At 30.9% G+C, this 17,220-nt stretch overlaps 1 protein-coding gene across 1 annotated transcript in view; it reads right to left on the bottom strand.

Annotated features, from left to right (window-relative positions):
* Positions 1–15,943, bottom strand: part of Sgf11 (SAGA associated factor 11kDa) — a 53,640-nt gene extending 37,697 nt beyond the window's left edge. The window contains exons 1-6 of the mRNA XM_067284763.1: positions 15,922–15,943; positions 13,920–14,088; positions 9,125–9,207; positions 8,998–9,057; positions 8,852–8,926; positions 583–608 (exon numbers count right to left, since the gene is read on the bottom strand). Of these exons, the coding sequence (XP_067140864.1) occupies positions 583–608; positions 8,852–8,926; positions 8,998–9,057; positions 9,125–9,207; positions 13,920–13,960 (285 nt within the window). The 5' untranslated portion in view covers positions 13,961–14,088; positions 15,922–15,943. The remainder of the gene's footprint in view (positions 1–582; positions 609–8,851; positions 8,927–8,997; positions 9,058–9,124; positions 9,208–13,919; positions 14,089–15,921) is intronic.
* Between the last annotated feature and the right edge of the window lie 1,277 nt (positions 15,944–17,220).

Raw genomic sequence — 17,220 nt, 5'->3', positions numbered from 1 at the left:
CCAGAAAAGGCTAAAGGTGGTATCTAATGTCTTCATATTAAAGCCCCAATTTAAATTTCCTAGATTTTGCAATATGAAAGGAACTAAACATTTATGTCTCTAATGAAGAACCTGCAAATTCTCCGGAAGCACATCAGAGACAACGAAAGAAATTTCGGCAGTGGTTAGACGGTGTTATCGACCAATTTTGTAAATGCTCGCACAATTTGACTGCATCCGAAAGCAAACATTTTGGAAATTGTATTTCATAGTCCATTTACTACTTAATTAATTTCATTTATACTTTTCAAGTAATTTAATTTTTCCATCAGGGTATACATATGCACCATCCCGTATATATAAATTATTTTATAAATACAGTGAGCTATATGAAATTTATAATTCAGCAATTGTGAAATTTAAATAACTAAGTTTTATTCTGCTTTCCATTTCATTAAAAGTTTAAAAATTTATAAAATTGAATAATATTTACATTACAGATTTTGAATTTCAAAACTTCAATTTCAGAAAGCTCAATGTATCGAACACAGAACAGAAAAAAATATTTTAATAAACCCTATAGACTTAAAAAAAACTATTTACCTGCATTAGTAATGCTTTTCTTTCCTCTGGAAGGAAAGAAAATATAATTAACAGAATAATTTTACATTTTATATTATTTTTAAAATTAGATTTAATAATATTTTTGTTATTAATTTTTCAAATATATATATATATATATATATATATAAACTGACTAATATATAAATAAATAACTCAGGTATTCCTTTAAGTAAAGAAAATATGATACATTAACGACCATATTTGCAACCGAGAATCAAGAGTTAGAAGTTCGCCAAATAACTGCAGTGTTGAATTGTGCTACTTTACTGCTACTATTAATAATTAAATTCTGAATAATTTCGTACTAGAGGTATAATTTGGTCTCTAATTCAAATACGTCTGGGAGTGTAGGGTCGGATGGAGATCCGAGTAGCGTAACTAGCAACGTCTCTGCACGGTAAGCAGCAGTTGCCGGTTTGAGTCTCGCTCTGGGCCGATTCTTTTCTTCCAGAATATTCTAAATTATCCGTTAAATATTAATTTAATTATTAAATTTAATAAGAGATGGCACCTAACACCTACCTCTAGTACCAAATTACTCAGAATTTAATTATTAATAGCAGTAAAGTAACCCAAATCGATACGGCAATCATTTGGCCTATTAGTAAACATCGGGCTTAGAGATGTTTACAAGAATTTTCTTTACACATTCTTTAGTACTTACTGTACGTGAACTTAGCTGTTATTATCGGTTAATTCTAACACTCAATTCTTGGTTGTGGATATAGGAATACATATATTGATCACAACCAAAACTACATTAATATTCTGATTTTCATGTAGGCAATATTTTTAAATATTCCCAATTATTTTCAGATAGTTCAAAAGATTCAAAATATTAAAAATGTTTAATTTATATGACATAATTGTGTCGATGAATTATGTAGAAATTATTTTTCGACAAAAATACATTTAAAACTTAATTTGATTAATAAAGAATTTATTTTTATGAGTGTAAATGAATATAAGTGAAAAATTTTTATATAAAAAACTAAATTTTAAAACATTACTTAAAAAATAAAACAGATTAGTGTGAATTAACAGAATAAGTCAATGCAACACTCGAGCATCTCCCATGGAGGGGTGCATCCCGGGAGGACTTTCTATAGGAAACTGGCCTCTATTTAGATGTTAGTCGTGTGAAGAAAACCCAGAAAACCCCGTGAAGCCAGTTCGTCGGATGGGCGCAAACCAGCGACCGACTATCAGCATTTGTTGGTTTTATCCACTTGGCCACTGGTAGGCAGAATAATGAAATAAAACAAGTTTAAATCGAGCCGTCATAATTTTTAAATCTATCATCAAATGAAAATTGATTTAAATTCCAATTTTTGTTATGAAATCAAAAACTTGAAATAGTGGATGTTTACCTAATATTCTATATGCAGGTTAAAAATAAAAAGTTTGGAATTTGAAGTAAATTGCATTAATCAAACAGCAATATAAAAGAAGCTACTTCAAATTCAAAATTTTCATTGTTAAACTACAATACAGAATATTGCTCTGATAATTTTAAATGTAATTTGCGTGTGTCAACGTCTGAAAGTATTTTATGCAATCTGCAAATAAAAGACGGTTTTCTGTTTTGTCAAAAAAGTTTCGAATTTAAGCAATTTTTCATTATTGCTGTTGTACTTTAATTTTTATTGTTTAACTGCAGGGTGTCTCACATAAAATCAGCCCCGCTCACCAAGTAAATTATAATAATCTTCATATTTGAAAAAGAGAGATGCAAGACAAAATAAAATTAGACAAACACTGAAAACTTAATTTTATGATATGCATTATACAGAAAAATTTTAATGTTTTTATGTTTAATTAAATATAATTTAAACATCAGAATAGTTTTAATGCATTAGTAAAAATATAATTGCTAGATATATAATATTTAAAAACAATAAAAAGTAACAATCCATTTGTAAATGCTAAATAAATGATTGCCATCGAAAAAACAATTACATTATTACTCCAAAATTTCTTTATATACTAACAAACACTAAACAAAAATCAGAAATACCATGATCGCTTATGTTAAAGTAATCATTTAAGTATAACTAATCTACAATATAACTATTTTACAGTAACCATTTATTTCATTTCACTTTTTAAATGGATTTGTTGTTTTTACAGTTTTTAAATACATTACCTTTCATTTGTGTTATAACATGTATTGCTTTTTGCTTTATATCAATATATATAAATGGTCAAAATACCATAATTTTATAGAAATCATCACAACCACAGCCACCATAATTCCTAGAAATTTATGGTATTTTGACCATTTATATATTAATATTGAAGATATGGAATAGAAGCATAGTATAGATTGCAGATCATGCTTTTTGTTTTACTTTTATTTTACTATTTTGTAGTTTGTTATAGGGGGCAGTAATCAAATACTATCAAAGCAATACCTATAATAATTCAATAAGTATCCCTCCTCTTTGATTTGTTTAAGAAAGAATAGCATTTTTCAAAAATAAAAATGTGTATCTCACATTAGAGAAAAAACAAAATGAAATTTCAAAGAACTTTAATATGTAAATTTGGAAAAGGAGTAATTTTTCTGTACATTAAAAACACTTTAAAAAATTTGAAAAATTTTAAAAAGAAAAGAACTTTAGTTAGATATTATTATGCATTATATTTCAGTTATACAGTTGAACCTCTCTAAAACGATACCCGTTACAAAATACTTGAGTACAATGAGAGAACTTCCGTAGTCCCGGCCAGTCCCATACAAATGCTGTAATTTATCATCAATTACAACGATAGTAAAAACCCTGATACAACACAATACGACTATCGGGATGTGCTGGTACAACCTGTGACTGACCGATGCATGAGACACGTGGCAAAGAACTAGGAGCACCTACTTGCTAATTATGTTACCTATGGATCCTCCCTGCACTCCAGAATGGTTTGTCCACATCTAGCTAATTGGCAGTATTGCAATCGTCATCGCTACCTCGGCCGAAGAACTGCAAGCGCCGACCAATCACGAAGTGCTTCCTTTTCCCGCCAGACAAGAGCTCCAGCTAGTGGCCAAGAAGAAAATAGCAATACTAGCATATAGCAAAAGAAAAAAAAATAGTGAAAGCACAGAAACAAATAAGTTTAGAAATGAAATTAGAAGTGTTCAAAGATATTGATTGATAGTGGAATGAAGCAAGTTGGCGGCTTTGCTCAATCAACTCTAGCAACATTTTTAAAGAAACGGAAATAATCAAGTGCGATGTAGCAAACGGAAACATGGATCCTTCTCAGAAACATCCAAAGATACTTAATTGTGATGATGTAGACAGTGCAACATTCTGTTGGTTTACAGAGATGCAGGCACAGAATATACCAATAAACAGGCCAGTCTTGTGCCAAAAAGCAACACATTTCACAAGGAAGATTGGACACATGAAATTTAAAGCTAGCAACAACTGGCGGGCATTGCTTGCATTAACTATAAGATTGCATATGGCATTGTCTTCAAAGTTGCCTCAAAAGAAGAAAAATTCTTAATGTGAGAAAAAATTAAAAAATTCTTGAAAAGTATCAACCTGACATCATCTACAATGCAGATGAAACTGGGTTATTTTTCCAATTGATGCCTGAATAAACATTTGAGTTTAAGTGGGAAACATGCAAGGATGGTAAACAAGCAAAACATTGCATCACTGATCTTCTATGTTGTAACTCAAGAGGAATAGACAAATTAACAACTCTTGTAACTGGAAGATCAGCAAACCCAAATGTCTGAAGAACGTGAGAAGTATGCCAGGTAAGGCTTCTTTTCTTGAATTATTTTTCTTCAATTAATTTTCCTACTTCCTGCCACACTCATAATTACTCCTTATTTCAGTCCATTATAAGACCAATGGAAAATGTTGGATGACTGCAAGCATCTTTAATGAGTGGCTACTTATAGTGAACAAACAGATGATACAGGAAAAAAAAAAATAGCCCTTCTAGTAAATAACGGTACTGCTCATACCAATATATTATTATGCAACATTCAAATATGCTATTTTCCTCCCAATTGTACAGTACATCAGTGCTGCAACCACTAGATATGGCAATAATTTGGAGTTTTAAAGCAAAGTACAGATTCAATTTAATGCAGAGCACACTAACAAACATTGAAAGGAAGTTAACAAATCTGTATAACAAACATAAAACAAGCATGCGAGATGATTGCCAGCTGCTGGTGGAATTTGCAATCTGTTACAATCAAGAACTGCTGAAAAGAAGCAAAACTTGTATTCATTCAAGAGAATGACATACCTGTGTTATCTGACAATGAGAATGATGGACCTGGTGTCAAACAGCGAGGCTGGTAACATACCTATGGTATCACAAAGCAGAGATCTCCAGAAACTAATCCAAAAATATTCCAGTATTACAGGTGACAGCAGAGACATTTTGGCAAAATAATATCTTTCTGTTGACGAAGAGCAATATTTATTTACAGATGGCACAGATGAAGCAATTCTGGCAGAGTTAGGGACTGATGTCCAAGATGTAGAAGAGGAGAAGAAGAAGAATCAGTTCCATGTAAACTCCCCAGTATCTTAAAAGTTATTTCTCAAATGTAAACAATTAAACACATGGCAACCACAATTCCTAGAATTGGAAACGAACAACTGGGGGTACTCTTGACAGTTCGTTCAGCATTTGTAAACCATAGTTTGCAAAAAATGAGCAAAAGCAAATACATTTTTTTAAGACAAAATAAAGTTCAAAACAATGTAATACAATTTCCTGGTTAATAAATAATTCAGAACCAATCAGAGCATTATATAAATTGTAGCAATTAATATTTAAACTAATCTTCACTTTCTTAATGATCTCAGTTCTTAAATTTCAAGACCTCACAACAATAATAACCCTGGTATAACAATACTATTTTCCTGGTCCCAAAAACATCATTGTAGTGAGGTTCGACTGTATTTATTAGGAAGCGCAAGATTTCGATACTTTTTTTAAAAATGTACTCATGACTGATGAAATCAACTGAAAAATTTAGTTTTAATAAGATGAAAGGTGAAAACTAATTATACTTGAACAGCATCTAAAATTACTAAATTTTATTCATTATGTAATAATAATGATTATTTCATTATAAAAGTAAACAAACATTAAGATTAGTTAGAAAGTAAATTAATTAATAAAATAAACTTTTAACAAAACTAGCAATTATACAGAGTGAGTCAGGAGGAGAGGGAAATATCTTAGGAAACAATGGTATAGGTCACATACAATAATAATGAACGACATGTATTACATTGAAAAATGCTCAAAAATCGAATCCTAAACTTCAATACGATTTACAACAGTCAGTCAAACTCTATATCGCTTTGACTGCATCCCTATCAATATCAGTATGTCCAGCGTCTATTTCCAGGAGATGCTGCGATGAGACTAATTTTATCTGAGTTACATGACAGTCATCGTTGCTAACTTGGAAACAACATGTGATGTTTGGACATGAGTTTAAAGTGTACTGAGGTTCAGGGTTCAAGTTTTGAGTATTTGTTTTGAAAGTAACACATGTGTCATTCATTATTGTTGTTGTATGTAAGCAACTTTTATACAGCTGTAACTCCAAACTATTGAAAATAATACCTAAGTTCATGTAAAGTTTTTTTGCTTACAATGACCTTTACTAGTGATGACAAACCTATGGCATGCATGCCCAAAGTGGCATGTTGGGAGAGTCAACTGACATGTAGCATGCCATACAATTTCATTTTTTCACTCATCTTTTTCAATAATCCTTCTGGTTTATCATTTGATCATTCTTTTTTCAATCAGTTTCTTTACATTTATTCCAATTAAAGAATTTTTATTTCATTTCTTTAAATATCATTATTCAAAGTCCAAAACTTTGGCATGCATAATTATTATTAAAGATACTGTATTATGCTCACTACATGGCATGCAGACTCAAAAAGATTCGCCATCCCTGAATCATACCATCGTTCCAAGATATTTCTCTCCTCTCCTGACTTACTCTGTACATGTGTCAGAAATAAACTAAACTTGAAAAATATACAGTAAAAGCTCAATATTACAGACTTCACATTATTACAAACGACTGATGCCAGTCTGGCCAAAAATGTAGGAAACTCATTCACTAACAGACTCCCATAACTACGGTTTATTTTTTGAGTCTCAAAGACGACTGTCCTTCTGTTATTACAGGTTTTTTAGTCACAGATTTATTTTGTCAAGGTCACTTTATTTGCAAAAGTGAATATAAAAATAATATAAAGTAATATGCACTTGAGAACCTTCAAAAAAAATTACAGCTGTAGAGTGAGGTGGTGTGAGCTGGATAATTATCCCGTGGGAAGGTGCATTGGTAATTCATTTAAAAATTAGTGATGTTTAAGTGAACGAAAGAGTGTTGTAAATCAGGAAAATATTTAAGAAATTTTTACTGATAGGATACCCTTGATTTATAATTAGTAAGGAAATTATATTGGAAATTTATGATTGATTAAATTTATTGATGCTATAGGAAGATTTTAAAAATAGCAGTTTAAAAGTCTATTCTAAAAATGTCGAAAGAAATATATGGGTATATTAAAATATAAACTTGTAAATATAAAATTTTTTTATATTCACAAGATATTTTTTTAAAAACTTATGACTTATTAAATTATAATTAGAAAAAAAGGTAACGTCTGCCGAGGAGGGGTGTTGGCCCGAAATACTCAATTGTAGTGGCATACAAGATTACATTACAGTAAATATATTTTAATTGGAAATTGTTTTTTTCTCTTTCCTCAGTATAACAAGTCCTAGTTCACAAGAATGTCCAAAGTGGACAAAAGTATAATGTAAGTAATTAAAGACAAGAAGCACGTATCGACAATCAAAATAAAGTAATATAAAATCCATTTTTTCATTGTAGATTTTCACATTGTATTTAGTTTTTTTTTTCATTTTCTAATCGACTTGTTTAGTTCAGTTTGGTTTCGTTTTCTCTGAGCAAGAAGTCTTGGATTTCTTGAGTAAACCAAAGCCATGCATCACAAAAGAAAATGAAAAGTTTCAACACAAAAGATAGACATAATTTGTCGAATTAAAGACGGAAAATCTCAATCTGAATTTGGTAAAAAAAAATGCCTCCAAGTAAGCAGACAATTTCAGACATTTGGAAAGCAAGAAAAGAAACTACAGCAAGATTTTCTTAAATACAACAGTTCTACCAAAGAAATAAAGCAGTCTTATACTATCGATTATACAATTTAGGCCACATAATAGGGTTAAATGTAAAATTAAGTACAGGAATAGCAGCCTTTTTTACTCTTTGCATGGCAAACACTTTAGTAGTAATTTTTTTTATGTATGCAATTTTCATGCAGGTGGCACTTGCCTTGAAGTTGAAAACCAGTGTAATCAAGATCTGTTCAAATGTATTCATGAATCTACTATATAGTAATGTAATTCTAACATGATTCTACTGTATAGTAATATACTTTTTAATATAACAGACAAGTCTGTAATAATGAGTAGTAACGATACAACAGACTTTCGTTATAACAGACCAATTTCTTTGGTCCTGCGATGGTCTGTTATATCAAGCTTTTACTGTAATATCTAAGGAAACAATAAAGATTTAAGTGTTAATAGCAATAAAATATACTTGTTTGTGGTAATAAAATGTAAAACTTTCGTTGTGTATTGCCTGATGAAATTACATTGCAATGAAAATACCTTAACTTCAAATATATGAAAAAGTGCACTTTTTAATGTGTCGTCTTTGTTTTTATATTACTGTAAGGAAAAAACATTTCCTTGATAATTTTTTTTTTAATTTTTTGGTAATAAACCAAAATCAAAGATTTATCTAAGAGTAGAAGCGACAGATTCTGTTTAGAACCAAAAATAAGCATCTGCTTTAGAATGGTTCCATGAAAAGAACAAAAACAAAAAGCCAGAAATTAAAGCAGTTTTAACTTCAATATTTGTGCTTTTGTTAATTTGTGACTTCATATTTTTTATTTATAAAAAAAATAAGCATAAGCACATGTCCTTGTTATGCCCTTATTCCTTCAACAAAAATATATCAAGATTGATCAAAATATAAGTTTCAATAACTTGTAAAATTATGGAAAGACTTAAATATTCGATATATTTTTGAATGGATTCAACTTATAAAAATTAAAAGATCACACTAATTTAGATTTTATTAATTCTTCTATTAACTCAAATTTACTTTTAAAAATATACAATTTACGTATCTTACCAATTGACATGGTTTCATAATTAGCAAATACACTACTCCCGTCCGAGGACGCACCGCTGCCACTTAACGAATCACCTGTAAATAAATAATTTTATTCAATAAACAGCTACTCTAAATTTTTCAAATATATAAGTTATATCAATTACCATTTTTTCCTTTGGATTTTGATCTTCTAGGAGAATTTTTATCTCTTTTTTTCTTGGAAGCTGAGTTATAAATATAAAATTATTTTACACTTATCACTACCACAGAAAATAAGAAAATAATACTTACACTTTCTATCAGAACTATAATTCCAGTCGCTATCATTATCATAATCATCAACATCGCTTTCACCTTTTCCACTGTTTGCAATTCTGAATAAATATAAATAATAGGATACACATTAAATACATACATTCAAGAACACTCGTGATTACAGTAAAGATATGCAAGAAAAAAATATATATATATATAAAATATATTTTGTCCATTTAACACAAATGCAATATCTGAAGATAAAGTAAATGCACTAATAAATATCAAGTTAAGTTTTAAATATTAAATGATCGTAAATTTTCTAATTTTATTCTTTTTGGAACTGTTAAAAGAACAAAACCTACTACACAACCTCCAAAAATTTCAAACTATAGATATTTAATGGCATTAATTTGATGCAAATTTACAAAAGTACATCTACAGAAATGAGATTTATAATAAATTAACTGTAGAGGAGGTAATACAGTGGTATCTTGTACTTCGAATGACTAACTTTGAATACTTCAGAGCTCAAATGATAAATTTGACAAAAATTTACTTCGTAGTTTGAAGTGCAAGTGTAGCGAAAAATATGCTCAAAGCAAAATGCAATGTGTCGTGTACCCAAGTTGTCTCTTGCTCTCGCATTATGCCCATGTGTTTTCAGAATCTTTTTTTTTTTTGTGTGTGTGGTTATATATACTGACTATTATTTGTCGATTTTTAATAATTTCTTTCCGCCACTTTTCTACGTCGTCAGCTTTTGGGCATTCTGTACATTCTCTATCCTTTAGTTCAAAACTTTCCAAATAGAACTTCTACATTCACATTCAAAGTTTAGGAGCATCTTCCCCATACGCACTAAAAATTCTTTTTACTGTTTGTTAAATGTTGTCTCCTTTCCAAAACTCAAAGCATAATATGCCCAATATAGTTTTTATTGGAAGACATTTTGATTTGATTTTATCCAAACAAAACATGAAGTAAAAGTTTAAATTAAGCTGATACTACACACATTATACACAGTAACAGCCATAAAGACTGCATTCCCAATTAAATCCTACAAAACATATTTATTTTTAAATTAAAATGTCATTTTGCTGCAGACTTCTAAGAAACCCTGATAAAGATCACATCATCCACAAAAACACTTCCTTGGCTGATAAAGTCTACTGCAGCAATGTTCTCAATAAATTACATAATGTAATTTACTGAAAACATCACTGCATTAGACTTCCGTTGGTATAAAAACCCAAGAAAAAATAGGGTACTTTTATAAGCAAAATAGAATGTGTTTGACAGTTAACACTGCATAAAAAGTTACTTGTTGCTTTAAATGCTGAAGCTTTAGCCTCTCACAAAGTAACATAGAAAGTGCATTGTCATCAACAGTTGTGTATTTTGTTACAGAGGTATGTAGAAGGTATCCAAAGATGACTTAGAAGGTAAACATGTATGTGTACTATGCCAGGATAGGATACTGAAGCATCTCAGCCAGTGAAAACACACACTAGTTCTTCCAAACTAAAAACAAAGTGGATAAATGGACAGGCATAAAAATGACTGCACAAACTGTGCAACATGGGTTTGAAAGCCTACCATCCATTAATAAGCCATTACTGATGAGTATAACACACAGAACTGAACATCATGTGTACTAAAGTATTGAAATAAAAAAATTTTGTTATGGTTTTGGATAAATCCAAATTTAACCTGCATGAATTGGATAATAAACTATGTTAGACATAGAAAACGATAAGCTTATAACAGGCACTGTTTGATGCAGGTAGTAAAGTTTCTGGAGAGTCAAATGGTGTGGGTATGAATATCCAGTAAAGGTGTTGTTTGTCTATATACTCAAACCTGTTTTTATGCAGTCTTTTTTTGTGCGATTAATAACAACTTCCCTTAGTTTCGTCGTGATTGTTTTGTAGTTCCCGACGAATCTGACAGTTATAAATATCGCAGTAGAAAGCTTTACGAGTTTACATCTCGCTCTTTCTGGTCTCGAGAAATTCGTCGTTTGAGTCGGAGACAGATATTCCCAGCTGGGGGAAAAGTTCGACGTGTTGGAATGTCGGCGTCGTCGGCCAAACAGAAAAGTTTGCCGGAAATGATGTCAACGTCGGTTGTGTTTTCCACTCTCAGACAAATAAAAAACAAGTCGCACAAAAACAGGTTTGAGTGTATTTTCTTATGTGAGACTTTTTTATGCAGTCCCTATTCACTGCATAAAAACAATTACTTTTTAATTGTGTTGCGAAAACTATGTTTTATAGCTACTTGTAAAGTTTTGTGCGATTTTTTTTAATGCGTTTTCTTTTATGCGGTCTCTATCCATCGCACAAAAACAGGTTTGAGTGTACTTTATAAACAGGTGTAAATGCAGTGATACAAATCATCTTGCCTGCCACATTACTTCCTATAAAAAAGGAACAATTTCATGGCACAAAATTCTGCATCTTCCTGGACAACTCTATGCAACATCACTGCGCAAAAATAATAAGTAAAAAAAGTGTCCTTTATAGTTTGTTAGCAATGTCACTGATACAAATTGTTAGTTTACATAAAAAAAATTCCTACAAGAGGCTCAAGATCAGATATGTAAGTTGCAGGATTGTACCTAAGTGTACTTCCGTTCTCAGTAGGATTGAGAACTATTAAGAACTTCTGGCATATAATGCAGGGGTCGCACTGCATAGGGGTCACTTGGTGATATCTTTATCATCATCTATCATCATTGTTTGTCATCTACGTAACTCTGTTCTGGGGAAAATTTTTGAATTGAAATCACAAAACTTCTGATCTAGACCAAAAGTTTGTATATAGCTAATCGGGGCCTCTTGCCAATAAGCTTTCCATATCTGGTCTTGACTTCCATCTATCTACCATCGTTCTCAAGATTAAGGAAAGACAGACAGTGGCGATAAAAATCCTAGCCCGCTTGTTTCAACATTCAGTGTAAAATTGAATCACAAATCACACTTTAGGAAAAACAGCAGAATGTCTAGCTTCCGTGCAATGGCAATCCTGTACACCACATACCTAGCAATTTCACGACATCACATGGCAAGATCAAGCGGAAAAGTAGGAAGTGACGTCGAGAACCAAAGACAGTTTTGTGCAATGCCACCTGGCGTTTCGAGATTGGGAATTTTTTACCAATGAACAGAAAATCTAGGGAATTTTTTTGGGCAACTTTTTTTCACTTTGATCTTTCTTTTATGTAGACTAAAATGAAAATTTTGACATGACAGAACCTGTGAAATACCATTTACGCATTGTGATCAAATGTGTTATTCAGAATTATTCATTAAAAAATTATTCCTGTCGCTAACAAGGAGAAGGCCAGATGTTCGGGTCAAATGAAACAGTCAGCACATAGCCTTAAAACACAAACAGCTCCTAGTCCAAATAATAGAGTCCACTTCTCGAGCATTTCCCATGTAATGCTAATGATGTGGTAAAATAATAATGTTACACACACAAAAAAATGTTGAACTATAACTCCGAAGGTTTGAACCTACATTGTCTAGCTCCAGTGCCTAGCATTTATCCGATACTTGTTTATTGCCACTCGGAGATGTGAAATTTTCGAAGACTTATAAGTTAAACATTAACTTTACAGAGGGCTCTAAAAATTTAGTGTTTAATTTTGAAAAAAACTTGAGAAGTAGGTCCTATTATTTAAACAAGAAGCTATTTGTGTTTAGGGCTACAGGTTCACCAAGTTTCATTTGAATTGGAGACCCGAACATTTGGCCCTCTCAATGTAAAGGGACAGGCTTAAAAAGTTACTTTTGCTTTCCAGATGCCAAACTGATAAAGCTGCCAGCTTCTGCATTAATTACTAAGTAAAACTGGTGGTGACAAATAATTTAAAGTGACAAAAAAAATTAAAAAACTAGTGAATGGTTGGCAATATTTTTAAGTTTTCCGGAGCAACGTGATAATAAGTAAAAAAATTGCAGAGAAGAAATCTGAGAAGAAACAGCAACTGCAGGAATGTATTAGATAAGTTTGGTATCACAAGATTAGTACAGAATACTTAAAAAAGCTCATCCACTCTATGCCAGAGTGATGCAAATCTTAAAGCTCAAGATGGTCCTTCCAAGTATAAGGGATCCATTCAATGAGAAATAACTATTCATACTGTTTTTCAGGTGACATATGCTGTAAACCTTTCTTGTTTCCATAACTCAATGGAAAGTTTTTGCAAAACTGCTCATTTAAGTCTATGATTACGGAAAATCAGAGGGTGATAGAAAAATTTCAATCCCATATTTGAAATCAGTAGAAAATGTTCTATTAGACACGGTTTCTCTCTTCTGTGTCCCAAAAATCATGTTGACCAGTGTTAGTGAAGCTATAATAAATAGAATTTAATAATTCAAATAACTTTTGTGCAATAATTAGTTTGGATTAGTAAAAAGGCTTTGTATTTGTGTCTGTGTAACAGTGAATTAGTGACAGTAATAAAACAGTGGTGCCCAAACTATAGCTTCAAGGCCAAATATGGCCCACAAACATATTTGACACATTACTTATAAATGATTAAAATAAGCCTACTTTTAGTATGCGTGGAATATACAAAACAATTGTAACTCATATAAGTGATTTTTCACAATTTGGCCCACTAATAGCAAAGTTTGGGTACCATTCACTATCTAATTAAACTTAACTAATAATTCTATAGTTAATGTCAGATCCAACTTATTAATGAAATTAATGACTACTACAAAAACAAACTTACAATATATAACAAATTTTTTATGTAGTTTAAAAACTTTTAAAGTTTAAAATATTTATTTAAATTTCTAATTAAATTTACCTTTTACTTGCAATTCTTGAGCTATTTCTTCCCATGCCCATACATTTTTCTAAATGAGGAGCAAATCGTGAAGCTGCCAAACTACGTTGACAATTCGGGCACACGCATTCTATTTGTTTCTTTAAAGGAACTTGGCCAAATACGTCAAGACCAATTTCATCTACTATTTCTACAATTAAAATTAATTAACAAGCGTTTATTTAAAGTTTAAATTATTGTTATACATTAAAAATAAACTATTAGTAAATATCAAGTTTAAGTATTATAATATTGGAAATACAGTAGAGACTCGTTAATCGGAACCCCGGTAATCGGAATCGCCAGCAATCGGAACATTTTTAAAGCCTGTATATTGCAAGTTAAGTATTACACAAATCATTTAACAATATATTTTTTCTGTTTTATCTAAGTCAAAAATTACTTATCAGTTTGCTTAACTCAGCAAAGAATTTATGGGGATACTATAGATTACTATCTATGGAATTTCGGGACTTTGAGTATATATCTGAACTGAGGGGATCGAGACAAGTTCAACGATACCCTACTTTTGGACTGGAGACGAAAAATAAAAAAGTTATCATACTTTTTTCTGGCGATCGCGCGATGATAGAGAGTCGCGTTGCTCTCCGCTAAGTTGGCCTCGCTATCGTGATCGAGAGTCCCGTCGCTTGCCGTTAAAATTGCCTTTAGTAGACGTTTCCCCCCTTTTTTACTTTGTTCAAGAACTACCGTGAATCGATCACTAGTTTAGCACATGGCGGCGTGTGGTGGTGCCCATACAAGAGGTCAGTCGGGCCGCCATGTTCGCTGCCATAAGTAACATTAACCGAAATGGCGATCGCGCAATGATCGAAGTCGCGTCGCTCTCTTCGCTTTCGTATCGCGTGTTTAACCCTCCGGGAGATGACCGTAGTCCGACGTCACGGTTTGCAGACTTTATCGCAAGATGGCAGTACTAGCAACTATGGTGCCGTCTTCATGAGAGCATTAAAAAAGTATGGTAAGTGAAAAAGTATGATAACTTTTTTATTTTTCATCTCTGGTCCAAAAGTAGGGTATTGTTGAACTCATCTCGGTCCCCTCAGTTCAGATATATACTCAAAGTCCCGAAATTCCATAGATAGTAATCTATAGTACACCCGAATTTATTTGTGTAAGTATCATATTAAATTTTAAAAATTCAAAGGAAACTTTTAACTAATTAAAAAAATAAGTAAATAAACACTTTGTGTATGTATTTATGTACTTAGCCTTATTATTTACTTAGTCCGCTTAATATTATCGATCGCTTATTGTTATCGGTATAAGTCTCAAAGCGACTACGGTAAGTGGATTCTACTGTATTACCGAATAAATGTGTTTAAATAAAAAAAGCGCGTGTCATTTTTCCTTAAAACATGAATTAATTTTTCGATCAATTCAATAAAACTCAATTGTTCTAAGAACAAAATTAGTGTATCCTAGGCATCTACATTATGAATAGGATTTATTCAAGGTTATGTTTTATATGCTAGCAGGTTCCATTATGAAAAAAAATGCAATTTGTTGAATATAAACAATGTTAATATTTAATAATGCAAAAAATCATTATTATTTTTTTATCGATAAATTTATTGAATTCTGAAAATTTGATAATTTCTTACAGTAATGGCATTCTTTATGAATGTATAACTTCCTTTATTTTTATATAAGAATGCATTTTAAGCTACTGGATTTTTAACTAAAAGGAATTGATCTAGTTTTAGAGAGCATAAGAGAGTTATTAAAAATGATCCGAATTGTCATAAATTAATAAATTTTCAATAAAAGAATAGATAGAGGATGTCGGAATAAAAATAAAGACACATCTAATAAAATATTTTTTAAAAATTATTACTACAGAAACTTCCTGTTTCTAATCAATCGGAATTTTCTCATAATTTATAATCCATTTTAAATTAAGAATTTTTACATTTTAATACAGAAATCTTCAAAAATTTTAGAAGTTAAGAAAATTACTTACCATATTTTTTCTCGCTGAAAAGCCATGAAAAAAGCGAAAGTGCCAATTAGAATCATAATAGCTTTTTTTAAAAACAAATTAAAATTTTAATATTCATTAATATTCCTTGACAAATTTTTAAAAATTACATACCGTATTTTACGGACTATAAGACGCACTTTTTTCTTCGAAAAATTGCCTCCAAAATTCGGGTGCGTCTTATAGTCCGTAGCGTCTTATAGGTGTTTTTTGAAAAAAATTGCTTAAAAATTAAGGTGCATCTTATAGTCCGTAAAATACGGTAATTATCAGTTCTCTTATATATTACTTTAACCAATTATAAAAAATATTGCATATTTAATAAATTAAAGATAAATTCATTTTGTTTTTTGTCTATGTACAACCATAATATTGTTATAAACCAATCTATCTTATTCAAATGTCAACAAATAATTAACAAATTGACAAAAAATGTTTGATATTTGTTTGGATGAATTTGATACGAATCCAGAATATTCCTAATATCTTTATCATCATCATCAAAAGTTTGAATTTTATAAACTTAGCATATATTTTTGTTTGCTAACTTTACTATTAACTCGTGACAGTAACATATACGGAACATTTCAGATTGTTCTAAACACAAAAGCATTAAGCGCACATTTCTCGTTTGATACACTATCTACTACATTAAAAGAAATTTGTACGCACGAGGAAGACATCTCTCAAATTAAACATTAAATTGCAAGAGAACTAGCTAAACTATAATTACGGTAATTAATTTTACCGCGTCGCGTCGTCGATTATCGATTACGTTATAGAACAAAATTTCGAAATTTGTTGTTGAATATACAACAAGCTGGAAGTTTTGTGGTAAGCATAATTAGTGCACGAAGTTCCAGCTTCTGTGATGTTGCTATAAAATTTCGAAATTCACATTTTCATTTCTGTTATAACAGGACTGTTACAAAAGTTGATAAATGGATCATAATACTTCTAAACTCGATCGATCGTACATATGCACATGCTAGAGCACAATTTATGCATTTACATCATTACAAATGTTCTGATGCTAAAATTCTTTGCGTGTTTGTATTTGAATAAAAAGATATTGAAACCAATTTACTGATTTCATTATTTTTGATCCATTTGTGGTTTTAAACTCACTTTCTATTTCTCACTGTCATATACTATTTAAAATAGTATTTGCTATACATCATTGTGAAACCGTTGCAGAAGCTTTGAAATATTTACACATTTGTCTTACACCGTGATTGTACTGTTGTGCTCAATATTTATAAAACGGATACCAAACAAAAT

The sequence above is a fragment of the Centruroides vittatus genome, unplaced genomic scaffold (genome assembly GCF_030686945.1).
Source record: "Centruroides vittatus isolate TY-2023 unplaced genomic scaffold, ASM3068694v2 scaffold_1444, whole genome shotgun sequence".
Taxonomy (NCBI): domain Eukaryota; kingdom Metazoa; phylum Arthropoda; class Arachnida; order Scorpiones; family Buthidae; genus Centruroides; species Centruroides vittatus.
This window is presented reverse-complemented; position numbering and strand designations above follow the sequence as displayed.